Source organism: Micropterus salmoides, unplaced genomic scaffold (genome assembly GCF_014851395.1).
Source record: "Micropterus salmoides isolate LMB-PRFRI ecotype aquatic unplaced genomic scaffold, ASM1485139v1 Ms_hic_scaffold_19, whole genome shotgun sequence".
Classification (NCBI taxonomy): Eukaryota; Metazoa; Chordata; class Actinopteri; order Centrarchiformes; family Centrarchidae; genus Micropterus; species Micropterus salmoides.
This window is the reverse complement of record NW_024041039.1, coordinates 11,545,096-11,559,106: the sequence shown is the minus strand read 5'-3', so window position 1 is coordinate 11,559,106 and position 14,011 is coordinate 11,545,096. Positions and strand designations below refer to the sequence as shown.

At 39.5% G+C, this 14,011-nt stretch overlaps 1 protein-coding gene across 2 annotated transcripts in view; it reads left to right on the top strand.

The window, feature by feature from the left end:
- Window positions 1-14,011, top strand: part of stag1a (stromal antigen 1a) — a 54,518-nt gene that overhangs the window by 25,574 nt on the left and 14,933 nt on the right. The window contains exons 2-6 of one of the 2 annotated variants that reach the window (XM_038728916.1): window positions 12,298-12,512; window positions 12,965-13,085; window positions 13,321-13,476; window positions 13,711-13,807; window positions 13,900-13,976. In XM_038728916.1, the coding sequence (XP_038584844.1) occupies window positions 12,484-12,512; window positions 12,965-13,085; window positions 13,321-13,476; window positions 13,711-13,807; window positions 13,900-13,976 (480 nt within the window). In that variant the 5' untranslated portion in view covers window positions 12,298-12,483. Of the gene's footprint in view, window positions 1-12,297; window positions 12,513-12,964; window positions 13,086-13,320; window positions 13,477-13,710; window positions 13,808-13,899; window positions 13,977-14,011 lie in introns of those variants that run through there. The other variant, XM_038728917.1, reaches the window with a different exon arrangement.

Genomic DNA, 14,011 nt, shown 5'->3' with positions numbered 1-14,011 from the left:
AAAATAAATAATCGAAAATTAATATGTAGCGACCAGCGTTGATATTGTGGCAGGCAGGCACAAATTAATCAATATATGGGAAGCACTGAAATCATAACACTGTCATAAAGTGTTGTGATATAAGTACATTGAGAACACCACATTGTGGAGAGGAGGTACGCTGCATGGTGTACAGTTACAGATAACCGCTGAGGCTGATTTGTGTCAAATCCTCCACAAGCTGAAATTGTAAAGATAAATTGTTTTTGAGAAAGTAATAAAAGTAATAAATGGCCGTTGAGCAGAAAATGACTTCATTTGAGCTTTGTAATGGGTGTGTTGCTACGGAAACCAGCTTTGTAAAGATGAGTGCTTCACAGGGGTTAACATCCATTTGAGCAGACAGAACGTTCGATCAGTTTTTAGTAATTGAGCCTCCCAAATTATTGCACAGACCACTTTTGAATGTAGCCACACAGAACGAGAGAGAGAGAGAGAGAGAGGTGTGTGTGAAAGTTAATCCACTTGAGCCTGAGCTCGATGTAACATCAGCTCAGGAAGTCAGCAGCTAAGTGTGTAGAGACTGGAGAGACAAACTTGAGCGGCTTTAGCCTGTGTCAGTCAGTTAGAGCACAGCAGAGCAGTTCATTTGCTGAGCCAATGGCTGAAATATAAAGAGAAAAGAATATCTTCCCAGTGTGTGCTAATTTAGTTTTCATCACTCCGGCTCCACTAAGCACTGTCTTGTTTTTAATTATGGACTCGCCAACGGTTCATTAAGTAATATACTGGTTATCACTGTTACCCAGCTTTTTTGTTTGCTGCAAGGACAGTGATTTTGATTTAATACAGATTTTTTGTTTGAAGTCATAGTTTTGAATCCCCTTATGTAGCTTATTTATGTCACGTTAAGTTGTTCCATTGTTCCTGTCTGTTTGAAGAGCTTAAGAGTAAAATTATTTTGCAGATGGAAGTAATGATGCATAGTATTGTGGTGGAATGCATGAAGAGGAAAGCTTTTTAGCTGTATGGAAATGTTAGGGTTTTTTTGTCCATTGCCCAAGTATCTGGTAAACTCTTAAATGAATAAATAAGTTTACACATTACACTTGTGCTTCTTCAGTTACGAGTCTTAAGCAGAATGTAGACTGCAGAATAATATGCTGAAATGTCCTGCCTGTCTCTGCTAAAACTTGTTTTGCTACTTATGTGCGTTTTACTGCATTTGTAATGAAGTTGTAGGGAGTCCTGTTGACACTGCGTCCTTTTTGTGGAGCTTGAATATCTTTGTGCTTTCACCAGCAGCACACTTTGATGTTTTGCTTTGTGCCAGCTTCCTACCTGCACCCGAGGGACACAAACACTGTAAAAACAGGCTAATTATGTAGTGTAGCTTAATTAACATGACAATAAAGGCATTGACTTGGAAACGGTCTGTTTGACAAAACACACTGAAAGTCAGCTTTTCTGTTTGGCCTTTGAATCATATTTGTATTGGACTATCAGGTTGTCTTGAGTTGTTTGTATTTTCAGTCTTACAATTCATTTACACATAAGTTACCAATATATTATACAAGGATTACAACTTTTTGTGGTTTATTCTCCAAAGTAATTATTTCATTTCATCTTTCTCATTATTTCTTGATATATTTTGTCTCTTTTTCTACTTTGTTCTTTCCTAATCCCATTTTATGAATTAACATATTCCTCTCATAGGTGGCCCCAGTGGGAAGTGTTATAATACTCAGCTTTACTCACCAATGCAGGATCACTGTTTCATACCCTGAAATATTAACTGTAGAGACAGAAATAGCACGCAAGTCTCGATTGGCTTTAGTGATGGCAACTCATACAGAAGTACATGTACAGTATCTGGGCAACCATCCTTTTTTAAAGTCTTTGCTTTTCCCTCCTGATATTATTAGTGGTGAATCAAGTCCTGTGTTTTTTTGTCTCAAACACTGCACAACTGTAGCCCACAGTATTGGGAACAGAGACTAACTATACTCTGTCTCTAGAGATAATGGCCAATTATAGCACATGTAGTGCAGGTTATAGTTGTCAGAAGAATTGGCCAGTAGGGTCCACGGCTGCAGGAAGGAGTGTGTGTGTGCGCGCGCTAGCGAGTTTTCAGGAATGAAATTGCAAGACCAGCTCTTTTCACAATCCTAACCTTATTGTTATCACCTGTTAAATCCTCTTTGTGCTCCTTTAAACCCTTAGACTGATTAAGGGGAACAATTGTACATTACTAAGTGCAAGTCAGTGTTAGAGAAGTGCTTCATTTAATATTTGTGAGAGCTGCGCATCCACCTGTTTTGTGTACACCGTATCGTTTCATATTTGCATTATTTTTCAGAAAATATTGAAACATTTATATGAAGGTAGTAGAAGTGTTGTGCCCCCACAGCTACTGGCATCCACCTCACTGAAGTGTTACCATTGCTGAAGTGATGTTGAATCATTACCACCTGCAGTGGTACTGTAGTGTGATTGACCCAGCGCACTCTGATCACCCTGTAGGAGGGAGGGGAGGCTTCCTTTAGGGATCAGTAAAATAAAACCTAACAATAATCTGTACAATATTTACCATTTTCCTTGTTGCTATATTGCTGTTGCTGTTCTGTTTTCCTAATTGGTATATTTCCTTTACTAGAATGCTGCCTTTTTGTTTTTGCCTTGAGACGGGAGCAGTATTTTAATTGTCATATTTGTGAGAAATGGAAAAGGCAGATTATTCAACACTATTTTTGGTCCCAAAGAAATCTCTTTCACAGTTGAAGGGTATGAAGTGACCGTGAAAGACATGCAATTTGATTAGAGGTACTTTGTAGAAACCCAATTTATGCTTTTCTGTCAAGGTGGATTCCTCTAACACTGGAGTTGATTTATTACTTTGAATAAAATCTCACCCGTTGAATGTCATAGTACAGCCGGATCATATGAATTAATTTACTGTAACATAATTCTGTTTACATGATGACAGAAGTTTGCCTCTGGAAATTATTTTGCCTGTTAGACAAATTTACAATTTGTATTTTAACTTCTTCAAAAGAAGTCTGTTGCTCTGCAGTTATTTTATTTATTTTAAGTAATCCTGTTACTATACTTAACTTCTTAATAGTGACACCAATGGCATGGAGAAACTCTGCACAGAAAATGCCTTTGGAAGATCACAAAATACTAATTTAGACAGCATCACTATAGTAACCATTACTGAACCTATTTTCAACTTGCTCTGTGCTGTCTGCATGACATAACTTTTTCTCCTTCCTGTGGTACCTTTGGCAAAGTTTTTGTGCTGATTTTTTTTTGTAGACACTGAAACAGTCTGATGCAGAAGGAAAACAGCACTACACTGAATATATTGCACAATGGTTTATAATACTATACAAGTTCTGTTTACAGCTCTAGAAAGTTATTATAGTGACTTTTATATTATTCTCAAGGGGAACAGTAGAAATATTCAAATGAGAAATGCGGCGCTTTTCCAGATAATGCCGCATTGTGTCGTGGCAAAGTTTTAAGCAAGATTCACTGGGCAACCCTGTAGTTTTTTTTCCTTTCTTTTTTTGGTCAATTGACATTCACGTTGCATTCAGGGAAAAGTTGCATTCAAACACGCACTTCAGGTGGGACTTCCACTCTAATCAGTTCCTCTTTTATGACCTGAAAGTTTTGACAGAAAGCAGTGTTATTGTGCACATTGATGTTAGAGGTCAGCATTTAGGGACTACTTAATACAGTGTTGGGCAATAAAACAATAATGATAATTATCGCAATATTACTTACAATATAACAAATGTTCAGTAAAGGTATGATTTAATTCATTTCGATCATATATCATCAATAAATTAGCACTTAATTTCTCTATTAAGATATTTATTTTGTTGAGGAAAAGGGACTGAAAAAATGTTTTATTTAATTTTGCTTGTGCATATTTGTTAACAACAGATTTTACCATAATGGTTTTGAAGGCTCAACCTCAGATTGGCAAAAGAGGTGATCCAAGTGTTTGTCGTGTTCTGACCATAAAGAATAGTTTAAAACCACAATTAACCATCTGGTTTCTTCAGTTTTCACTCAGGAGCAAAAATCAGCCTTTAAACTTGAAAGAAATAATGATTTGACATTTATCGTGATAATTATCAATATCGTATAATATGAGTTTTTTTAAATCATAACATTTTTGGCCATATTGCTCAGACCTACATTAATATATTTGTGCTTTTATTTTATACTAACCCATAACTCTCATCGCTACACTGTTTTAAGATTTGTTGCAAATTTCAGCAATATCGTGAATGGGATTGAATGGTGTCCAGAAGGAAGGAAACACCCGGCCTCATTTTAGCTAGCTATGTGACGAATGTGCGTCTACATCTGCAGAATTAGAAAGAGGAAAACTAATTGGAAAATAACTTGAGGAGTCCTGTAAGAGTCAGTAAGTCAGATTTTAACCCCCTCGCTGTGGTCCCCTCCAGCCTCCACACAGCCAATCAAATATGCCGTCACCGCCGGGCTTATGACCCACACCAGTTGCTATAGCAACGGCGGCCTGCCTCCTAGAGAACATGTCATGCATTTTAAGTGGTTCTCAGATGCTCGCTCGTTGTCTCTCTGTCTTGCACTCTCTTAAGTAGACACACACACAGGATGTAGTGACTCGACAGGATATAGTTAACATGAGGGTTTGTTTTAGTGCCTCTGAAGCAGCACTTATAACTGCACTGCCAAACCCCGGTGTGTCTGTTTTAAGCATGAGTGGCTACAGTTACATGCTGAATATCACTAATTTAATTTCTTACCACTTATTAGTGCTAGAGAAGGTTTTTGAGCATAAAGTGGAAGAAAACTCAACTGCTTCACATGTTTGCATGTGTGGATAACACAGTATTGTAGCAGACATGCATGTCTCAGAACAGTGTCAAAGTTTTTACTGTTCTTTAATATCACATTAAAATATACAGATTTTCCGTCTGTGTAGTCCACTGTTTTCCAGTAAACCTAAAACCTGTAGATCACCAATAAGAACATTACCTGGTGTTCAGTTTTTGGACCATATTTTATAGATTTTATTTGTTCCAAACAGAGAAGTCCACATTGTGTTTTATATGGCTATTAGCTCCCCATAACCTGGACAGAATGTCTGTTGGCCCGGTCTTTCTGTTTAAAGTGGCTACATGACGTTTTATTATTATAACTGGGCTGGGCTTCATTTAATTTATTTAGGGAATATTTGGTTCAGTCTTGGTGAAGTTTCTGGGCAGTTTACTTGATCCTGTTTGTCTCCGCTTGATATGAAATGTAGATAGTCTGTCACCACCTGGAATGTCAGGGCAAATGTTTTAAAATACTTAAAGTAGACAGACTGGCCTTCAACCAGCTACCAGCCGTACAGCTGCCTGCACTCCTGCTACCAGAGTTAATATCCTCTACTGGCAAGGTTATGAGTGACTGTGTGTGTAAATGTTACTTGGTGAGAACATTGGCCCTGTCTTGTACTATTAAAGGTAAATAGTTAACTGTTCTTGTTTTCCATCATTCTGTGAGGCATATGGGATAGCCCTGCCATGCTATACATTGAGCAACTGTGATCAGAGCCCACGATGCAGGTACTGCAACTGCACAAGTGATTTCAATATGACAGGACGCCTTTGTAAAATGTGTGGCTTTGCTAATGAAGTTTTAGATTAAAGTAAACTAGTGCTGAAACAATTTGTCTATCTTGCTGGTTTTCTTTCTCTTCTGTGATAGCACGCTAAATGTAATACCTTTGGGTTTTGCACTGCTTGTCAGACAAAACAAGATATTTGAACTACCATTTTCTCTCTAACCTGCTTGACCACACGTGTTTATCAGTTAACAGAGACACCAGCTCAGTTTAGGGCAGAGACAGTCACAGCTCTTGTGCAGAATATCATAGGGCAGGTCAGTGCTGTTCCCATGTCACAGTGCAGCCAAACTAAACTGAGTGAACAGAAAAGTGGCTTAACATGTATCATCCATTATTCTTCTTTGGCAGTCAATAACTGTTGTTATTTTAAAATGTGTTTGAGTTTGTTTGCATTCGTGTCTTTAGAGTAAATGGAAGTGAACTGAGAAAGGGCGAGGAGAGGTGCAAAGTGAATGTGGTTGGCAGCTTCTGTCTTCCAAAATTGAGTAACAGTTCAGGAGACTCAGTGCAAATTATTCATAGCATCCTGTTGAAGCCGCTACAATCTGTGTGTCTGTGTGTGTGTGAGAGAGAAAGCCAAAGAGAGTGTTAGTGCGTCGAGAAAACGAGGAAAGCCAATGTGCATTGAGGATTATTTCGTTTTTTTGGTCAATAATGGGTCAGGCAGGCTCCAAGCTTACACACACACACACACACCCCACCCTTTTCCTGTTCCTCTTTTTCTGTGTAGCTCAGGACCATAGAGTGTATATAAAAAGCTCAGGACTGATAAAAAATAAACATGACACAGTAGTTGTTTCAAATCAAGATAATCTGATGATGAAAGACGCATGTTGGGATAAAGAAAGAGTAAGCATTTGAGATGTAACAGTCTATGAAGTACAGAGGGATGATGACGGTGGAGGTGGCATCTCCAGCAGTGGAGGGGAGAGATGGCAGGTGGGACAGTGGTGAAATGACATAATAGGGGCAGTCCCGCCTCCTCTGTTTTGTACCGTGTCAGTCATCTAAAGCTGCACCGCTGTGGCTTTAATCCAGTTACTTTGCTACAAAATTTGATTACTTCTTATTAATAAGTTTTAAACTTATGCTAATTACCAGTATCAAGAGTCAATTATTGGAGGAGCAATATCATTTCACTGTTCGCATGGTGTCTTGCATCTTCATCTTGATTAGGCTATTTTCTCTCTAAATTATGTGAAGAGTTTATGTGGGATTAATCCACAAATTAAAATCACTCAAAATGATTAGACAAGACTAAATGAGGTTATGTTTCATTAACACCAGCATTTTTTAGTTATTGTCCTGTTAATTACAGTCAGACTTCCTTGTAATTTCCTCTCCACATCTCTACAACATGGGTAATTTAATTTTAATATTTTTTCTGTTGTAGTTGGTTTTTGACAGGAATACATTCAGACCCTCTGGTGCTTCATAGGTGTCCCTGTTTCCATATTGTTTACCTTCACTGGAGAGGTTTTTGTTTGTTTGTTTGTTCAGATCACATCCCTCTTTCCCAATTCAGATTCTCCAGTTTGTTTGCACTGTATATGCGCCCCTGGTCTTAGTGAGTAGGCTTTGTAGAGCTAGGATGAGGGAGTCTCTCCTAGGTTACCTATTTGTTTGTACTTTGGACTAACTTTGGTTGAAACTGGCATCTCCAATACAAGTGTTTTCAGCAGGGATGTGATTTTTTTTTTTTGAGTGTGCAGGTGCAATATCTGTTATCTAGGTCTGAACAATTTGGGGAAAAATCTAATTGCAATTTTTCTGCCAGATATTGCTATTACGATTCAATTTGCGATTTATTAATTTTTTTTATTGAAGTTAAGCTAAAGTTCAATATTCACTGCCAGTCTATTTTTGACAGAAGCCGCGTCAAGCAGCACAGAGCAGGGGTGAGTTCAGCGCTGACAAAACGTAGCAAAAAGTTTTTTTCAACGGAAACACCCTGTTGTGTACTCAAGCGCACTGCATTTCCCTGCCTTCTTAACTCCGTTGTGTTTACAAACTTGTCGCTGCTGATTTGGTAACACCTGTGACACGCCCACCAAACAGAAGAAAACATACCTCGAAGCCCGTTGCACAACGTTGCAAGGAAACATGTTCAATCTGAAAATGTTGCAAACCGGTGCAAAACGTTTTGAGATTGAACTCGCCCCTGATGAAACAGGCAGGAAATCAGACACAGAACCAAGGGGGTAAGCCAGAGATCGGACAGTGAAGCCTGCCAAAGCCTGCATGGAGGGATCCATGAAGGCCCAAAAATGACGTCAAAACCCTGTGACACCCCGTCGCACATGAGATGTAACCGTATTGCTTAGATTATAAGCTCTCAGCAATCTAAAAAAAACTATTCAGCCATCAGTGACGCTGCTTCGGTGTTTCACAGGTGAGCCTCGTAGGTCGGCTGATTAATCAGTGACGATCCGAGTCAGACAAACACACTGAGCCATGAAATCTTTTGTTGGTGCAGCTACCAGAATTACGGTGTTTCTGCCGTTGTTCTACGTCATTAAACCACGGTTGTGCTGCGCGATCATGCGCAGTAGACACTGGTGCCAACAGGAAGTAGCCCTGTAGTAGTATTTTATTGGTCCAAAACTGGCTTCACTCCTCTCCATTCAAATCAGCGGAGTGGCTTCGTCCAGTAATATACTGTCAATATTGTACGGTAGTCAATAGCAGGAGACAACAAATATTTTCATCGCGTTTGAATTGTGCCCTGAATTACACATTTAGATATAAGACTGTGAAAATACGTAATTACAAAGACCACAAACCCAAAAGTCGCGTATGTGACGTCATAACTTTCTCTGTTAATGACTGAAGCTAACATCAAAACACTTACATGAGAGGATGATGTGATGAAAGAGCCAGGAGTCGTTGGATTAAACACATCAGGTGAGATATATTTCTGCGTGGAACATAGGTACATTATCTAGCTAGTAGCAAGAAAGCTAGCTTTACCGCACTAACATGTTGGTGATGTATATTGTGCGAGACGCAAAACGACATGTAAATTTACTGTTTTACAACAAAATGTAACTTTCTTGACTTGCAAAATTATATTTTAAATTGACCAACATCATATGTGTAATTCAGGGTTCAGTTCTAACGGGATAAAAAGATAAGTTGTCTCTCGCCATTGACTACCATACATATTTTTTCCAAACTAAGGGCTGTTTCTGAATACCGAGTTCGCCAAGATTCGGACTTCTGTACTTTAAAGATCGGACTTGGCAAGTTCGGCTCGGGAGTACAAACTCCCAGGAACGGGATCACGCAGTCAGTCATTCAGCAGTTGGAACAGCAGCGGACTTGATGACGGCCGGACCGTTAGCGGGCAGGACCTCACATCTCCGAAAACATCGTAGCATTTTTTAAAATTCGCTCTGTCTTGAGAATTCAACCACATATTTGATTTATATTCGAGTTTTAACAACTGCATTCTGGGATATCTGGCGATCCGAAGTCCACACAAGTCACCACCGATGCAGGCTCCGTAAAACGGGCAGAGCGAGAACACATTCGGGTATTTGACTGTACTTGGCTAGATGCGGACTTTTTAATTGGAACAGTACTTTGGCTGCGACTGATGACGTTTCACAAGTCCACAAGAACACAAGTCCAGAAAAGAATGGAGATTGAGAAACAGCTAAGCTCCCATGAGCCGGACACGGAAGTGTGACTTAGGCTCTCTATTGAGAATCCGGTCTATTTTCAAAATAAAACACCCATTGCAGACTCCAGATCGTACTTCAACAATAAACACAGTTAAAACAGACAAAAAAGAAACAATTTAACTACATAGCTTACTTAACCATAGTAGAAGCAAAAAACAAGTGAACAAATACGCAAAATCTGAACAAGTCAGCAAAATCACACAGGCAAAACGCTCTTATTCTGAAATGCTCCATGTAGGATATGTAGCCCGCAGAGAGCTGTTATCCGTAGTTGAAGCACGCAAAATGACAAATTAGCAACACGCTAACAACGTGTAGGCTAAACGCTCCGCTGCTGAAACACTTAAGTGTGAGTTGACGCCGGACAAAACTGCGGCACAGCCGCTGCCTGTGTCGGTTTGGCTGGCGCCATTAACCCACGTTTTCCTCTAGTTTCGTTTGTTGTAAAATGTACGTGCCCTGTGCCCGCTCTGATTGGTGAGCAGGATTATAACAGGAGGCGCATGTCGCTTGTGATTGGCCAGCAGATATGTCACACAAGGATGACAATGGAATGAATTTGTAACTGCATGATTGTTTAAAACGGGTCAGATGCGCTGTATAATTGACCAACATTTTAATTAGCTAATCGCGTTCTTTCAACGCGTTCTTTTGAAAACAATTAATGTTCAGCCCTACTGTTATCTGAATTAATGGTCTTTTTGCCTGTTAAATATCACATATCTGTGATAAAAATATTGTAGTATTTGACAAGAAATGACAGCAGTCATGTCATATATAGTATTTTATGAAAGCTGTCTTCATTCTTACTGTATTTCCCAAACGTTTTTGAAAGTCTCAAATCTGTTTTAATCTAAAAAGGAGAGAAAAATGCTTTGCATGTACTTCAGGGCTGGAGGTGAAGGATGAAGGATGCTTTGAAGCGCATGCTGTGTGCAAATCTTTTTTTCTGTGTTGTTGAAACTTGTAAGCTCGCTGTGCTTGACGTCCCAAAATATAAGTAGTATATATTCCTTTTAATTATAGCATTCTGTGTTAGGTTTTCCTGTTGCTCTTTCATAATTTCCACTATTACCCTTTTCCCTGATCGCCTGCCAGCATGTTAATTAAGGTTGCTCATAAGAAGTTTAAAACTTAACTTTCCTAGATGTCATTTCCATTACAATCTCACTTCCATTGTATTAAATATCCTTCTGATTCTGATGCAGAATTTATGTGAGCAGAAAAACATCGTCAGGTTACAAATAAAGATGTTAAAAAGCAAGTGGATTTGTTATCTTTATTGTGGTATTGTGCAAGTTTCTGCCGTGTCCGAGTTTTTGAATGCTGTTCCACAAACGGCCGGGATTATTTCCCCCACCATTCATATGTGCAGCCATGTCGGCAGAATCGAGCCTCTATATCCTTTTTGTAGGTTTAATGTCTGTGCAGCAGGAATATCAAGTGCCAAAAGTCAGAAGCTTATGTGTATGCTAGCAGGTCAAATCCCAGCCATTCCTCCTTTCCACCTCAGTGGGCTATTGAAGTTTGAGAGTGGTAGTCAGATAAAGGCCAACTTCAGATTTTATTAAATATTATTCCAAGCAACTAGACCATACAGGCAGGAAAAATTGTATTCTGTAGTTGTAATGATTGAAATCCTGTGTTCACCTGAAGTTTCTTTCTCAGGCTTAGATGACAGCCTGACTGAGAAAAGTGTGTGTGTGTGTGTGTGTGTGTGTGTGTGTGTGCAGTTCAGTTCCTGCCCATGCTATTCCTCAGTACAAACACATCGTGGAAGACTGCATTTAAATACACACTCTCTTAGCCTGCCCCCTACTGTTGCCCAGACCTACTTTCAAACACACACGTATACACTCACACACACTCTGGGGAAAATACACTCTTAAAACCCTTTGTAGGTGAGCAGAACTGGACTGGAACCGAGCTGTGAGCTAAATGAGTGTTAAGGGATTTTTTTAAGACCACTTTCCTCAGTTAAAACTCAATTAAGCAGTTTGGAGATAGACTTTGGGCAGAGGACTTTGTGGATCATACTGCCTCTTGTGGTGAAGAGCGGCATTGATCCTCCTTTGCTCTTTGCTCTCATTTGCATATGAACAGGTAAATAACTGATATTGAAATCTTCTATATGAGAATTTAGCTTTACTCTGAGCTCTGGCTGCAAGGCATTTTGGGATTGTTTCACAGAGTTTGCATCGTTTGTGGCACCTCAATAGTTTCATAATTCAGGAACCAATTTTTGGAAATCCTTTTCGTCTTTCGCCTTTGTCTAACAAAGACTCAAAGATTTTTCACCTTTATTTTGACCAGAGGGCAATGCTTTGATTAAGTCATAGCAGCTCTCTGCTTTCTGTGTAATTCTACTTTTACAAAGTTCAAAATAGTGTAATGTCACACTTTAAGCTGATCGTATTCTTAATTTAATAGAGAAAGCTTACTTAGTTTATGTATTATGGTACATTTCTGACAGTTTTCAGGCTTGTTTTTGAAATAGTTTTACAACAACACTCCTGTGTACAAATCCTCACTACACGTCCCACAATATTTTGCTGTTGTAGTTCTCAAAGCGGCCAGTTGGTGTCCTCCTCTCCCCATTTCCACTTCCACAGCCTGATCGACCAGAGTATTGAACTGTCTCTGTCTGCTTTCAATGACATTTCACAACTGTGACTCGTAACCTTCACACATCATATAAACTGTTAGGTATTAACTAATGTTACAAACCATTTAGAGCAGTCATTTGCCACAGTTTAATAAATTGCTAGTGATTTGAGGGGCATCACTTTATTACCTCATTAATAAACCTGACAGCTTCCACTTGATCTAAATCAGTTTTCTGTTTATGTGCAACAAAGCACCTGTATCATTTATGGTTGATACTGGTTGGATTTGTTTCGAAATGTTTGTATTTTTAATAATCATTTCCTCACTTTCGCTGTGTTTGTTTTCCAGGAGCTGAAGAGAATTAAGTGCCAGCAAGTTGAGTGCAGTCCGTCCTGGAGCCTCTCCTCCCTGCCCTTTCCTGAACTTTCCCCCAACTGAGCTGCTGTCTTGTGCCTCCCATCTTTTGACCTGAACCCCACTCAGTCCTGAAGACGCACATAAACACACACCACATCGCCATCCTCACTAACCAGGATGATCACCTCGGAGCTCCCCGTCCTACAGTGAGTGAATCACACAATTTACAGAAAGAGAACATTGCATGCATTTACCGTCCTGTAGAAAATGTGGATGTTACTGGTAACCGCTCTGTGGCCTTAAATGAAATCTTTTGTTTTTAACTTGTGTATGAAAAATCATGATGATGTGACATTTGTTGGGGTCATACCAAACAAACATGTTTTCTTATATTGGGAGAACACGATTTCTAGACTGGGGCATCTCTGCAGCACTACAGTACTTTACTGCTTAATACTGTTTTGTCACACATTTGACCCTCATCAAAATATTGCAGTAATTGTGCTGCACTAGTTTATACTTCACTAAAACAAGTACTTTGGTTTGCTTGTCATCCATATAGTTTCACTATTCTGATCTGTCATTATGAAACTGAATTCTTAATTTGCTCTGTGGATCAACAAAAGCTTCTGAATCTGTATGTGTTTTGCTCTCTAAGGGACTCATCCAATGAGTCTGGGGCAACTGACGCAGTGGGCTTAAGTATGAGCATGAGTGAGTTGGAAGATCCAGAGATGAAAGGCAAGAAGAAGAGAGGGAGGCCTGGAAAACAAGCCCCGGTATGAGTCTGAGTTAGAGGGAAGAGGAAATAGTTTGTTATTGTCTCTGTTTTGTGTATGGTTTTTGGAGTGTGTGCATGCATGTGTGTATGTTGGAAGAGGTGAGGAAACAAGCCCTTATAACACCTAGTGTATACATGTCTGTGTTTGTGTGTGCCTGAAGGTGTATTTCTGTTAGATAACCAATGAGTGTTTGGGTTACCTACCTGTGTTATTGACACCTTCATCCCCACAGACCTCTAATAAGAAGCCTCGGAAGTCACCGATGGACAAGGCTGTGGGCGTAGCAAGAGGGCGAGGGAAAGCCAACGGTGTGGCTCAACATAATGGAGACGGTGGAGACCCTGTCACTTTGTTTGAAGTGGTCAAACTGGGCAAGAGCGCCATGCAGGTGGGTGAATGTGTTTTTAATTTTCTCAAGTGGCCATACTCGTACTTGTAAAATAAATACATTATTGAATCAAATAAGTCCAATTGTTTTTGTTTATACCTCACAAGGTGTTTCTTATATTAAAAACTGTTTTGCACTCAGGTTTAACAGCACCTGTCCATTTTGTAGGTTAGACTTTGTAAAATATTGACATTTAAAAATCTTAGTGTGTGTATGTTTTCTGTGTGTAAACAGTCTGTGGTGGATGAGTGGATCGAGTCGTATAAGCAAGACAGAGACTTGGCACTGCTGGACCTCATTAATTTTTTCATCCAGTGCTCAGGGTGCAAAGGTAAGTCTAGTATAACTGCTGAAACTTAGCGAGATCAGTTGTTCTGTGTTGCTGGAATTTTAAATATCATGTTGTTATTGTTGTGTAACCAGGCACTGTGAGGATTGAGATGTTTAGGAACATGCAGAACGCAGAGATCATCCGCAAGATGACTGAAGAGTTTGATGAGGTAACTGTCTGCTTCAGTCAGGGAGTAATTAATGC